General features: G+C 56.2%; 1 protein-coding gene across 5 annotated transcripts in view; it reads left to right on the top strand.

Annotated features, from left to right (window-relative positions):
- The window catches only part of CARD11 (caspase recruitment domain family member 11), a 110468-nt gene extending 97430 nt beyond the window's left edge, over positions 1-13038 (top strand). For all 5 annotated transcript variants that reach the window (XM_059154341.1, XM_059154346.1, XM_059154345.1 and 2 more), the window contains 8 exons: positions 1358-1598; positions 2174-2270; positions 2634-2729; positions 4291-4426; positions 5642-5821; positions 9443-9567; positions 10573-10688; positions 12377-13038. In XM_059154341.1, the coding sequence (XP_059010324.1) occupies positions 1358-1598; positions 2174-2270; positions 2634-2729; positions 4291-4426; positions 5642-5821; positions 9443-9567; positions 10573-10688; positions 12377-12581 (1196 nt within the window). In that variant the 3' untranslated portion in view covers positions 12582-13038. The remainder of the gene's footprint in view (positions 1-1357; positions 1599-2173; positions 2271-2633; positions 2730-4290; positions 4427-5641; positions 5822-9442; positions 9568-10572; positions 10689-12376) is intronic.
- The last annotated feature ends 1697 nt before the right edge of the window (positions 13039-14735 follow it).

Below are 14735 nucleotides of genomic sequence, written 5' to 3'. Positions count from 1 at the left end.
GCGATCCTGGCTCCTCTTCCTGGGCTACGAGTCCTGGGCAGTGAGCACCAGGCTCCACCTTGCAGTTTCCAAAGACTAAGCGCCCATTCTCACCTCTGGGTTATTTTTCCTGCGTGATTGTCTCTGCAGCTGGATCTTATTTTTAACCACTAGGACTCATGAATGTTTCAACAGAGAATAAATAACCACTTTCTCTCTAGCCGCTCCCCACTGCCCCCTGCTAGCGTGCACTCCTTCCCGGCAGTGGCTGGTTGCTGGGGAAGATGACTGTGACGGCTCTGTCCCCACACACAGGGACCAGCAGCTCAAGCCTCCTCCTCCTCACGCGGGCAGTCTCCTCCCCTCTTCCCAGCCCGGCTTTCCACCCCAGCAGAAAGTCTCTGGGCAGCACCCTGCCCACTGGCCAGCAGTCCCCTGAGTTGAAACTCTGTGGTCCAGAATTCAGGGTCAGAAAGGTCCCGCCTAGCAGGGTCTGTAGGGCTTTTCTCTGAGTCAGCAGAGAGCTCATATAGCGATGGGCGTTAACTCTGCCCAGGGGCGCCCTGGGGAGCTGGAAGGACCCGACCAGCCATCCCTGGCTTCTCCAGAAACATTGACCAGACAGCCCTGCTGGCGGGTTCAAGCCTCCCCCAGTGCGTGTGGTGACGACACACAGAGCCTGACTCTTAGAACGGTTTATAGCTTCTACTGGGTTAGGCAGCTCTGTGGGGGACGGGGGTGGTCTGATTTAGGGATTTGCATTATGGATTTATGTTATAGACATTCAGTTTGCTGGATTTATTGTATTTGAGGTTTATGCCCTGCTTTCGTCCAGAGGGATTTGTACACACATACTGTAGAGGACAGTGGCATTAGATAAGGTTAAAACAGCACACAGTGTGGTCCTACCACTTGGGAAGACCTTTGGGTGGTGTCTGGACAGCTACGTGTGTAGATAATCAAGGACCTAGTGATTGCACTTCCGTGAGTACAGCCAGGAGAAACGAGAGCGCGTGTCCTCAAAAGATACGTATGAAACTGCTCCCAGCAGAGCGACATGTCACAGCCAAACCCTGGGAACACTGCAGCTGCGCACACAGCAGAAGAGCTAAATGAAAGTGTGGAGGGCGTCATAGCGGAGGTCCCAGACTTGTTGCAACTTGGCACACAACTTAGCTGCGAGTTTCTTGGCAGCCAAGACAAAGAGGGAAACCCGCACAGGACACGGGGGAGTCCCTGCAAGCTCTAAGAGGCATGCGCCACTTGGGTGCATCCCCAGGGGCAGCAAGGAGGGAATTTGTGCCTGGAGGATCTTGGTAGCAGGAAGCCTTTCGCCGGCGGACAGCCCCCGCGTCCTTGACCTTCTCTCCTTGCACAGGGTACCGGAAGCTGCTGAAGGACATGGAGGAGGGTCTCATCACCTCGGGGGACTCCTTCTACATCCGGCTGAACCTGAACATCTCCAGTCAGCTGGACGCCTGCTCCCTGTCCCTGAAGTGTGATGACATCGTGCATGTCATCGACACCATGTACCAGGACAGGCACGAGTGGCTGTGCGCGCGGGTCGACCCTTTCACGAAACACGACCTGGACGTGGGCACCATACCCAGCTACAGCCGGTGAGGACAGAGCTGGTGCCGGGGCAAGGGAGGGGAAGAAGGGGCTGCCACCCAGCAGAGGGGCTCACCGGGGAACTGGCGCCTGCTGACCAGTGAGCCCCCCCCCATTCCCTCCTCCTCCTGAAGCTCCCCAGCCGCCCATGGGTGTTTCTCCCTTGAGTCTTCTTGCTTCACTCACGCCCGGGAAACCATCCTTCAGCCATTGCCGGGGGATGCTATGGGGCTTTCGATTTTATGCTCTTTGGCTAGTCATGGTGAGTGCTGCCACAGGCCACCTCCCTGACATTCTCACGTAATTAGACAGCCATAGTGCATCCGTTAGACACGGCAGGTGTCGGTTAAGCACCTGCGGACTCCAGTGGTCACTCAGGGCGGCCCTGTAAGGTCAGCACCTGCAGACACCCCCTCCCAGGGCTCGGAGGAGGGGATTTGCCATGGTCAGCCCTGGCCGCGGGGCTCAAACTGAGCTGCCTGGCGTCATGTCCTCCCTGGGGTAGCCCCTGAGCCCCAGAGCTCCCCCTGCCTAGGGGCAGGCCTGACCCTGAGGTTCTGCTCTCCTCTCCCGTTTCCCCCAGAGCCCAGCAACTTCTCCTGGTCAAGTTACAGCGTCTGATGCACAGGGGAAACCGAGAAGAGACAGACAACACCCACCACACCCTAAGGGCGCTCCGGGTAGGTACCCCTGTGCCCTGCCATCGGACACCTCCCACCCAGGGGCGGTTTGGAGAGGGCGGACACAGGGTGATGGGCTATAGGGACTTTTGTTCAGCCCCTCCAGGAGGAGTCCTGCCCTTGGGGACCTTCCCCAGCAGGGGCACAGCCTTTCCCCTGCATCTCTAGTCTCCGCTAGAACAAGGCCCCTCTTACCCTCCAAGCTTGCTCTCCATCTGGAATGCCTTGATTCCACAACTAATGCTTCTCCCCTTCATACCAAGGGGGCTGGAGGACACGTCCCTGGTTCTCAGTGGCCTGCCTCCATGGGCTCTCGCATCCTGCTGAGCCCAGCAAGTCTGACTGACTGATAACTGATTTCAGAACACCCTTCAGCCCGAAGAGCCACTTTCCACCAGTGACCCCCGGGTCAGTCCCCGCCTCTCTCGAGCAAGTTTCCTTTTTGGCCAGCTCCTTCAGGTAAAATGCCCCAGAGCGCCTATTGACTTTGCAATCGTGTTTGGCTATGTCTGTGCCCTCTTGCTGCCGAGAAGAGAAGACCTGATCAAAATAACTGCGCTCTGCGTTTGTATACCACTCGAAACTTTCCCCAGTGTTTCACGTTTCCCCTCCCATCGTGCCCTCACAGTGACAGGTCAGTGGACAGTCTCTGCACCTGTTGGAAACAATGTCACTTGCATAAAAAATGGGAGGAAGTTAAGGCTAGAAGATTTTAAATGACTTAGCTATTCAAATATTGATAGATCAGAAACAGTGAATCAGGACCCAAAAAAACAGACATCACAGGTGTCTAGGTCAGTTTCATCCCTCTGATCATGCATGAAATTTATCTCTGAGCATCATGGCAGCCAAGGGAAAAAGGGAAAGGCTGCAGATTCTTTAAATCTTATCTGATCCCAGAAACATTTTAGTTCTCTGGGACCAGAAAAATGTTTCCCTCATGTTTAATTCTAAAATGGATTTTATTTTGCATGAATCCTTTTACAAGGACATTGAGTAGCACAGTAGGTGATAGCTTCAGAAGGGATTTCACATAAATGCAGAAGCATCCTCTGCAGCCTTATCAGCCCTGCTGACAAGAGCTAAGGGAGGAAGGTTAAGGTGTGGTCCCACAAGGGTGTCCCTGCGTTGATACCATGCTAGTCAGACCCCAGCAGAGCTGGTATGTCACTCCACTTGCTTCATCCTAGTGTGAGAACATAGGAAACCCAGGTCACACCCAGCGGTGTGACCCTGAAACCAGGTAGATGCAGACAGGTACCAGAGAGATACTTAGGGAGGTAGAAGGAGCCCTGGAGAGTCTGAGCTACTCTTAAAGGCAGGACCACATGAGACCACACAGTCCTGCCCACGTCACTGCCCACACCTCGTGCAAAAGTCATAAACCTTGGGCGCCCCTAGGCCCAAGGGCCGGTGAATGACAGAGCCCGACTGAGATCTCAGCTCCCCAGATTTTTCTTCCTGCTGCAGGAGGGTATGGAGGGATCAAAGCAGCTCAGACAGTCGGTGGGAATTTAGAGTCTGTGTCCACCATGGAGGAATCCCTCTCCACCCTCCAGGGCTCAACTCTGAATTGTACAAGGCGGGTACGCCCAGAGCACTTGGAGAAACTGAGGCAGGGACTGTGGAGAACAGTGTCATGGGAGATGGAGCTGTCCTGCCCACGCCGACCAGGTGGGGGCTCCCAGCCAGGGACCTCCCACCCATGGCTCCCCAGGAATGCACATGGGATTGCCAGAGGGACTCCCCGTGCACCCCACCTGCACCATACCCCTCGGCAGGCTTCAAGCCTGATTAGGGAGGAGAGTCAGCCTTTGTTTGCTTACTTACTTAGCAGTGATGTCCAAAATCGCTCCAGGACCCTTCCAGCCTGCTAAGTGTCTCCTATCTTCACGGGAGAATGTGACTGACCCCAGTCCCTGGGAAGAGCTGGGGTCCTACCAGAGGTCTCCCCAAGCCTGGTGGCGGCAGCTCAGTCTGGTTAGAAACAAGGCCCACCAGCCCCGCCCCTGTCCTCCAGTTCGTCAGCAGGTCCGAGAACAAGTACAAGAGAATGAACAGCAATGAGCGAGTCCGCATCGTCTCGGGGAGCCCCCTGGGGAGCCTGACCCGGACATCCCTGGATGCCACCAAGCTCTTGACTGAGAAGCAGGAAGGTATGACGTTCCTGGATGCCACCTAGCTCTTGACTGAGAAGCAGGAGGGAACCTGGCCCCTCCCTACCTCTTGCTGGCATGGGGGCTTCCCGGGGTCCGGGCGGGTCCTGTGGCTCCCCACCAGGGGTCTGGTACACACACTCCCTCGAAACAGGTTCCACCCTGGGAGGAGCTGCCAGGGGACCTGCCTGGCCTTGGCCCTGTGGCGCACACAGCCTGCCGGCAGGGGTGGGAGAGGAGGGCATCCCGCCAGGCTCACCCCTCACAAACACTCGCTAGCGTTGGTTGGAGCCCAGATGCCCATGTTAATTGGAGCTGTTTGCTGTGAAGTGTTCACTTATTGATTTCTCTCCCCACTGCGTGCTTCTTGCCATTTATCAAGCCGGCCCAGGGTCCCCAGCTGCACGGGCCCCTGTGGAAGGGGACTGATGGCGAGCCAGCCTTCCCAGCTGCCCTCATGGGGCCAGGTGGCCCAGGCACAGATGGCAGGAGGGCCTGGGCTCCCCTCCAGACTGGCCCTCTGACAGCCAGGTCAGGGGACCAAGGAAAGGACAAGCCGCCGGTTTCTGGGGCTGTGGTTCCTGGAGCTGCCCCAGGCCATCTCTGGGCCACTCCCCACACACCAGGCCAGAGAGGCTGGAAAAGGCAGAAGGGAGGCCACATCATTCCCTGCCTTTGGCCCTGGTGGCTTCCCAGAGCTTCTGAAATAAGCCCCAAGCCCCTCTTGGCCGGTCCTTCCCACCCAAGCCCCCTCGTCCGCTCCTGCCGGCCCCTCACTCTCCTTCTGCACCCCCCACCCAACCCTCCCCTTCAGGGATAGCTCTTGCTCCAGCTCTTCTCACCTGGCTCCTTCTCTAAGCACTGGCCCCAGTCCCCGACTGTCCTCAGAAAAGCCATCCTTGCCCATCCTGCTCCCACTCCCTTCTTGAGAGCTCAGCACTGCCGCCCAGAGTGATGGGGCTCATTACAGGCCTCTGACCTGCCTCCAGCCGCCACCACCTCCCTGAAAGCAGGCACCAGGAGGCAGGGCCATGGCCCCAGCTGCCCAGAGCAGGGCCGGGCCCTGGGTTACTTCGTAAACACTCCCGGATGGCCAAGGGACATCTTGTTTCCTGCAGACCCCGTGGGGTCAAGGAGGCTCCCAGGCCCTCCGTGCCCTGCTCCCCAGTGGGCAGGCCGGGGTCTCACTGCTGGCCCTTCCCTGTCCCCTCCCAGAGATGGACCCCGAGAGTGAGCTCAGCAAGAACCTCAGCCTGATCCCCTACAGCCCGGTGCACTCATTGCACTGTGAGCGCCGCCGGCCCGTCCTCTTCACGCCCACCATGCTAGCCAAGGCTCTGGTGCAGAAACTGCTCAACTCTGGGGGTGCGATGGAGTTCACCATGTGCAAGCCAGGTGAGTGCGCCCCACCAGCCAGGAGCGCATCCCGGGGCTGCCTCCTCCACCAGGTCAGGTGCAGGGGTGGGCAGGAGAGCAGATGGAAGGGCCACGCTCCCTCCTGGCCCGGTGTGCACAGAGAGGTAGAGTCACGGTCCCTGTCGCTGTGGCAGCCCCCTCGGAGTTCCCCGTGACCCCAGAGCAGGGAACCTCCCCTTCACCATTCACACAGAGGGTTCGGGATGAAGGACACAGGGTCAGTTAGAGGACGGGACTTGGGGTGCCCACTCCGGCCCCTTAGGTAAGAGCCGAGCCATCCCTCATCACTAGGGCGCCTGTGTCCTTGATGTGGCTAGGGGACCATGGTCAGACACCCGATAACAGAGGGCTGAGCCCCAATCCTGACCGCAAACGACAGTCGTCCTTAGCATCATCTGTATTTAATTCGTGGCCATCCGGGACCCCTGTATCAACTGAAAGTCACGTGTCCAGCAGGGCGTTTGTTATAATAAAATACACGTAACATAAAATTTACCACTTCAACAGCTTCAGGGTGTCCAGTGCAGGTTTGTTAAGTATACCGTATTTGCAGAACTTTTTCATCTTCTTAAAATGAAACTCTGTCCCCACTAAACCCTCAGTGCCCACCCCAAGCCCTGGGTGCCCATGTTACTCTTTGTCTGTGTAGATCTGACTTCTCTGCGGGCCTCGTGTGAGGGAAGTCATCCGGTGTCTGTCCCTTGGCCTCTGGCTTCTGTCACTCAGCATCGTGTCCTTGAGGTCCGGCCCCTTGGTAGCCGGTGGCAGCATGTCCTTCCTCGTTAAGGCCGAGGGACAGTCCCCTCTGTGTCTACCTCACCGACACTGGTCCTGTGCCTTAACAGCAGTCGTGCTAATGGATGTGACGTGCAGACCTCCAGGTTTTGGGTTCGCCCTCAGAGGTGCAGTTTACATACAGCAACATGCCCCCATTTTCAACGTGCCCTTGAATGAGTCTGGGCGGGTGTCTGTACCCCACAACCCAACCACGAGCAGGAGACAGGACACTGCATCCCCTCAAGGTCCCCTCGGGTTCCCCTCCACCCCCAGCCCCAGGCGCTGCTGATCTGTTTGCCATCACACATTGGTTTGCATTTTCTAGACTCTTCTACAAACAGGACCATGCAGCGTAGAATCCCTTGTAACTGGCTCCCTTCACCCCACATAATGTTTTTGAGACCCATCCGTGCTCCTGCTGCTTGCAGAGTCCCATCCCTGCGACCCAAGGGGCTGTATCCATCCATCAGGGGTCCTTTCTGCAGACCTCGTGTGGGTTTCTCGTGTGGGTCTGGGTCCGGGAACGTTCAGAACCATCACAGGGTGGGGTCCAGATATCACGAGCATTCTCTCCTGCTCTTTGACACCTGCATTCATCAGTAAGCCCTAACATTGGAGGGATGGCCTGAATGGGAGCAGACCTCCCTGCTGATTCCCGGGACACAGTGCCACACGCAGGCTTCTCCTGCATGCTGGCACTGATGACCCTGAGCTCTCCCTGGATGCCCGGCTCAGTGGGAAGTGAGAGGCTGCACCCCCAGTGCCCACCTCATGGTTTAGACCCTCTATGCCAGGAGGGCCTCGGCCGACAGTGCAGTTGGTGGGAATGAGCATGTTCCTTGAGGCGAGTGGTCTCTGGGTTAGGTTCTGCCCTTCCCATCGCTCCCCAGCTGTTTATTTGGGGCAGGGTATCAAGCTCTCTGTTCCTTCTGCTGCAGAACTAGGATAATAGTGGCCACTTCTCCTAGAAGTTAGAAGCTCATGGATGGCCAAAGGCTACCCTGGGGCCAAGGACAGCATGGGTTCCAGGTTCTTAGCCCCCCCCCCACATGGAGCAGGCGGGTGCAGACAGCTCATTGAGTCCTGCAGCTGCCGCGACAACCCCCGCCTTTCTCGACAGGGTCTGCGTGTCTCCAAGGCCCTCCCAAGCCCAGCTTCAGGAGTAGGAACCTTTCAAGGGTGTGCCACCCCCGGCTCTGCCTGCCTATCTGGGAACCTCACACACTCTTCAGGGAGGCTCTGGGAAGAGGACCTCACTCCTGCCTGAGGCTTCCTCCCTGGCAATACGAGATTAGGTAGAAAGCCGATTTAAAAAGCCCACTTAGCCGCTCTGAATCCTACAAATGTGCTCTGTCTTCCCTTTGGTGCATTCACAGCCAGGCAGCTGTGGGCACTGTAGGGGGGGGCGTTCTAGGCTGCCTCCCTCCCCCAAAATCACCTTTGGCTCCTCCCATGCTGGCTCTCCCACTCACTTCCAGTGCACAATGTAGCGTACACACCAAATCCGCGGGCTAGTGTGGGCTGCCCCGGCCAGCCTGGGTCTGAGCAGGGAATTCCAGTCCTGGACTGACTCTACCCTCTCCTTTCATAAATGGAGAACCTGAGGTTGAGAGATTAAAGATGTGTTCATGGTCACCCAGCCAGTGAATTGGGTCTCCAGTATATACCTCCTCTTCCAGGAAGCCTGCCTCTTCCTCTATTCCCTCCAGACCTCCTCACTGCTGCCACAGTAAATAGCCCATCACTGTGCCTACTAAATTGTTTCGTAGCTTCCTGTATCCCGCATTCTTCTCCCCAGCTGTGTCATAGGTTCTCAAGTACAACAGCTATGTGTTTAGCATATTTTTATTCTAATGACTGATTCTTAGATTTTCAATAAATGATAAATTTCAACAAAAATTAACTTCAGCGATGGGCGGATGGATGGAGGGAAGGTGGGGGGATGGATGAATGGGTGGGTAGTTGGATGAGTACATAGATGAACGGGTGTATTGGTGGATGGGTAGAGAGATAGATGGATAGCTGGAGGGGGGATGGATGGTTAGATAGGTAGGTGGATGGGTAGCTGGGTGGATGGACGGTTAAATGGATGGGTAGATTCGTGGAGGGATGGTTAGACGGACAGATGGCCGGTTGGATGGGTGAGTGAGTAGGTGGTTGGATGAATGGTTGAACAGGTGGGTGGATGAGTAGATGGATGGATGAATGGATAGATAGTAAGTGGATGGATAGATGGTTGCATGTGTGGATGTGTAGATGGAAGCATGGATGGGTGAGTGGATGAATGGATGGGTGGATGGATGGATGGATGATTGGTTGCATGGGTGAATGGATGGATGGTGGATGGGTAGATGAGTAGATGAATAGATGGATGGGTGGGTGGATGGATGGATGGTTGGTTGAATGGAAGGGTGGATGGATGGTTGGATGGGTGGATGGTTGGGTGGATGGAAGGATGGATGGATGGAAGGACGGATGGATGGATGGTTGGTTGGATGGTTGGTTTGATGGACGGATGGCTGAAAGGTTGGGTGGGTGGACAGTTGTCCATCCTTCACGATAGACAACTCACCAGTATTGCACTTCAGTGTCTGAGCTACTTTGTCCAATGAAACTTAATGCTGAGAATTTACCAGCCAGCTCTTCTGTGGGATGCTGTGGGAAGTGTAAAGAAGCCCTTGACCTTGCCCTTGAGAAGCCTCACGGTCTAGTACCGGAGCTAGGGTTCATTTAAATGTGGCCCGAAGGGGATCAAGGTAGAGTTCTGTTGAGCCCAGAAAGGGGAGGTTTGTGCTGCCCTCAGGACTGGCCCTCTGTCCGCAGACGTTGTCACCAGAGACGAGTTCCTCAGGAAGCAGAAGACAGAGACCATCATCTACTCCCGGGAGAAGAACCCCAACACTTTTGAATGTATTGTTCCCGCCAACATCGAAGCTGTGGCTGCCAAGGTGAGGTGGAGTTGGGGGTTGGATGGGGTGAGACCACCAGTGATATTTGTGAGGCGGCCTCAGCCGTGGACAAGGGTGGGGTACAGAGTTGCTCTGATCTCCCTGTGGGCAAACCTCCTCCTTCTCCTTTTCTCTTCTGCCCCATGTTCCTCTCCACACACCCTCATTCTCTGGGGTCTGACATGCACGTTGACAGTTTGAAGCCACCTTCTATTTCTGATGGCTCCCTGGCCCTGGTCTTCCCAATTCACTTCGCCCAGAATCGTGTGCCTGTTTGTGAGAACAAGGGCCAGAGACAGGGCGTGTGGGTCAGAGAGACAGGCAGAGAGAACAAGTGGGCACCAGGAGTTCTATTCCCCTCAGAGGGAAGTTGGTAGCAACTAGAGAAGTATCTGCATGCATTCTAGAATCTTCTGCAGCCAGACAATATGGTCCTTATTGGCCCCAAGCATTGAGTTCTTTCTCCTTCCGGGGCCCTTTCCAAAGCAAAGCTAACTGTTGAGTGCTGCCCTAGCATGTAGGGTGTCAGCTCTGCAGTGGATGGTGACTGAGGGGTCACACGGAGATTGTCCTTCAGAAGCAGTGAGCTCCTCGGTGCCAGAGAATCACGCCTTGCAGATGCTCCCGGGACTGTCCAGCCCCACCTCACTTTTTGGGGTTTTTCTACCCTTGATAGAACCACCAATGCCTTCGTAAGCCGAAAGGGGTAGCAGGTGTTCCTGAAGCTGATTTTGCTTTTCATTAAAACTCACTCATGCCTCCTGCTTCCCCTTGGGCTCGATGCCTGTGTTCTGGCAGCACTCACTGCTGTGCATAGCCTTGTGGGACCAAGTGTGCCAACAAGCAGGGGTCAGGCTTCACCTGGTTCCCTGGTGCCGCTGGGAGCGCTCAGGGCTCTCTCGCCCCTATCCCTGTCCCGCAGAGCCTGACCCTACACCATGGGCCCCGCCCCCGCTACCCAGAGGGGCTGGAGGAGCTACTGACCACTGGTCGCTGTGCTTGCAGGACAAACACTGTCTGCTGGAGGCCGGGATCAGCTGTACCAGGGACTTGATCAAATCCAGGATCTACCCCATCGTGCTCTTCATTCGGGTGTCAGAGAAGAATATCAAGAGGTTCAGGTAGAGCTCAGAGACCCCTACCGCCGGGCTTCCTGCAGCCCCTCCCTCCTTGCCACACCTCTGGGGTTGCCACTTAGAACCACTGGGCACTTGGTGCCCCTGCTCTCTGTTTAGGGTGCCTGGCTGTGCCTGGCTGCCATCCAGGGCAGACTTGACCCCCAGCCTCTAGCAACGGAGAAAATAATACCCAGAGCACGTCCAGAGGGAATGGATGCAGGCCGCGGGCAGCTGGGAAAGGGAAGCTGACATTGGAGCAGCCCTCGGGCTGCGAGGGCGAGCAGGGCAGGTGCTGGGGGAGAAGAGCCCAGACCTCGAGGCAGGGACAGCGGCAAGAGACCATGTGCTGGACTGTAACGGGGAGAGCCATCTCACAGCGGTGGGGTCCAGACCACGCCATTTGACATGATCTAACAGGACGTAAAATGCTCCTTCCCGTGCTGTGTAGAGACAGGGGTTAGGACCACCTGGGCGAGAGCTGGAACCCGATCCTCTTTCGCAGGCGATGAGGAAAGGTCTGAATCCATGTTCAAGGTCAAGCCCGTGGTATTTGTGGCAGGTTGGCTGTGGGGTTTGGCACCTGGCCATCAGGCGGTGCTATCCCTAACCCCAGTTCTCCCACACCGACACAGCTGCAAGTGAGAAGAGGTAGTGAGGCCACTGGCCTCTTCCACCAAATTCTTCCAGTGCACCTACTAAGTGCCTGGCCCCGAGGAACCCACGAATGAGCACACAAGACCAAAATCCCCACCTCGCCACTGCATACACATTGTGATGGGTGCTGTCCGGAAACCCGAGATGGCCTCGTGATGGCGAGGCTCAGGGGAAGCCTCACACGCTGCAGGCGGGGACATGGGAGCACACGGCCACTGCCGAAGACGGCGGCCCGGAGGGTCCTCACGGGATGGCCGCATGACCCAGTGGTTCCACGCCAGGGCATCCTGCCCGGAGGAACCCAAAGCATCATCTCTGGAACAGCTCCCAGCTGTGATGCAGCCTTACAAAGGAAGAACGTTCTGGCACCAGTGACAACAGGGATGAACCTCGACGACACCAAGCTCCGTGAAACAAGCCAGGCACAAGGGGCAAATACTGCACGATTCCACTTACTCTAGGCCCCCAGACGAGTCGTAGAGGAGTCGATGGTGACCCCAGAGGCCGGGGAGGGTGAGGGGGAGTTAGCGTGTTCGCAGATGTGCGGCTCAGTTTCGCAGGATGAGAAAGTTCTGGAGCTCGGTGGCACGGTGACGTGAAGAGACGTAACACTACCGGCCTGTGCTCTGTAATAGCGGTCAGGACGGGAACTTTTACGTGTGTGTGACCATGATTATATAAGACTAAGCAGCGTAGCTCCCCTGCGCGGTCCATCAACTAGCTCTGAAGGATGGGAAAAAAAAAATTTTTAAGTAAACTAAAGGAAAAAAATTAAAAGATTTTTTTAAGCCCCACCTCTTGGGATTTCCGCAGGGACCAGAATAACGGGGCCCGTGGCACGGTGGAGTGCTGGAAGGCGGCAGGGGGTGGCTGTGGAGTGGGCAGGGGAGGTCAAGTGGCACAGCACCCCCTGACCCCCACCCCAAGGCTCCCCCCACCCAGCCCGGGGACAGATGGTCCCCTGGCCTGGGCTGCCGTGCAGCTCCCACAGCGCCCTGTGTGTGTGTGTTCCTCCCCCCCCTGCCCTCTGCCCACAGAAAGATGCTGCCACGGCCGGAGACAGAGGAGGAGTTCCTGCGGCTGTGCCGGCTGAAGGAGAAGGAGCTGGAGGCCCTGCCCTGCCTGTACGCCACGGTGGAGGCCGACATGTGGGGCAGCGTGGAGGAGCTGCTCCGGGTCCTCAAAGACAAGATCAGCGAGGAGCAACGCAAGACCATCTGGGTGGACGAGGGCCAGCTGTGAGGGGGCCCCCGGAGTCCGAGCACAGCTCCCAGGGTGTCCGGACCCCAGCGGGCAGTGCCGGGGGGTGAGGGGGCTCGGTCCTCCTGGTCACGGGCCACCTCCCACCAGGGAGCCCCGGGACAGACGCAGCTGAGGGGACAGACACTCTCCAGTGGGGACGGGATGGGTTTATGCCCCCCGGGGCTGACCTGGCCCCACAGCACCAGCAGGGAGGCAGGGTCCCCCGAAGGACCCGACGCCAGGCCGGAGGCCAGCGGCCCAACGGAAGCCGGAACAGGAGATGAATGTAACGCATGGAACAGGTGTCCTCCTTGTAGGCAGGGACCCTGAACACCAGGGCACCCGCCAGCCCTCAGAACACGCCAGATATGCCTTCCCAGGCAGGACAGTTGGGGCGGAGGGGGAAGTGTGCCATGCTATTATTTTTCTTGCATTAAAATCTCTCCATTTCCTTGTTTTCAGCCTTTATAAAATTATGATTATTTCATCGTTGGCAGAGGTGTTCAACTTTCGCCCCCTCAGTAACCTGCAGAGCACTCAGGGATCGCTTAGGTCAAGCCCCATGTCCGGTGCAGGCGGGGAGACTGGACATCCCAGTTCATCCAGTTCACCCAGGACACACCTGAGTCACCCCTGGTCTTTGGGCAGGATGGGTCCCAGCTCCTCTTTGACTAAGCTACGTCCTGACTGTGGTGACAACTTATCAAGTCACTCTGGAACAGGACTGTCCTTCCATACGCTGCTTGGGAGGTTCCCCCCACCCCCGTCCCAGACTCCAGCCCCAGAGACCAGGGCCCCTTACTCTGCTCTCCCCACACGGGCTCTCTGCTTCTCTGCACGTCACGTTCATACATGCAGCCTGGCTGCTTCCTTCCGTTCAGCATGCGGGGTAAGGGTCTGGATTGGGTTTGCTCCCATTGCCTGAGGGCTGGGGCGGCAGGTGTGTGTGCAGGACAGCTGTGCTTCCCTCTGCAGCAGATAGCAAAGACCCTGTGGGTTCTAGAACCATTATCCTCCTGGACTTCTTCATGCAGACTTTCCAAGTATGGACTTGACTGGGCGTGGCCAAAACCAGGCCAGTCCAGCCTGCCACCACACTGAGTATTTATCAAACGGGTAAGTGGTAGGATGGGCTTCCATCCCAGGTCTACGTGTTCATGGGAACCAGGGGAGAAACTGCTGGTTGACAGCCCACTTACTAACAAGATCCTGTTTTTATTCTGGGAAACGGTGTACAGCTAAGAGACCATATACCCCAGCCTCCCTTGCAGCTAGGGAGGAATCAAGAAAATGTAAGGCAACAAGGTTTGGAGGAAAGACAAAGCAGACAAACAGCCCTTCCTCTAGTTTCCTGCCTGAACTACAGATGTGATGGCGGAGCTCCAGCAGTCACCTTGGACCTTGAGGTGACGTTGAGAATGGAAACTGTGCAAGAGGGTGGTGGAGAAGAAAGAGAAAAGGAGTCTGAGTCACTGATGGCACTTTGGAGCCCAGGGCTATTGCTTGGGTTTTGTTTACATGGGACAGAAATAAATTTTTATCTTGTGTTCAATGACTATTATTTCAGTCCTTGGTTACTTAACAGCTTAAAGCAATTCCTAACAGATACAGGAACAACTCTTAGTCTTAAATACCATGGGCATGAGTGGTTTAGGTTTTTGCCACATAGTCAAGATATGAATTACAAATAAAAGAGCTTTTGATGAATATCTCGGTCTTAAAAAACAACACTGTGCATCCTGCGGGATTTTTTTAATTTTTATTTTTTAGCATTTTGACACTTAGAAGTCAAATGAGCACCACAAAGCCTGGGGAGGTACAAGTGGGGGTGGGGGTGAGGGGTGTCCGAGGCAGGGGGTCTGGTCCCCTTGTCCCTCTTTGATGATGATTAGTCCCCGCACCCAAGACCCAGGTTTGCCAGAGAGAGCAACACCTTTACAAACAAAAATATATTCCCCCAAGAGCCAGTTAGTAAGGCTTTTTTTTTTTTTTTTTCCTTTCTCAAAACAGCCCCCAGAATCAAGCTGGATGCACTGGGCCCGGAGAGGCCATGCTTCTGGAGGCCCAGCTGTGGTTAATTGTCCCCAGATAAGCCGTCCGCCTCTTGAGGAGCTGCAGGAGCTGGAAGTGGCGGCTTCTGTCTTGCTAGAGCTG

Source organism: Mustela lutreola, chromosome 17, assembly GCF_030435805.1.
Source record: "Mustela lutreola isolate mMusLut2 chromosome 17, mMusLut2.pri, whole genome shotgun sequence".
Lineage (NCBI taxonomy): Eukaryota > Metazoa > Chordata > Mammalia > Carnivora > Mustelidae > Mustela > Mustela lutreola.
The sequence above is the reverse complement of the archived record's forward strand: the minus strand, read 5'-3'. Positions and strand labels throughout refer to the sequence as shown.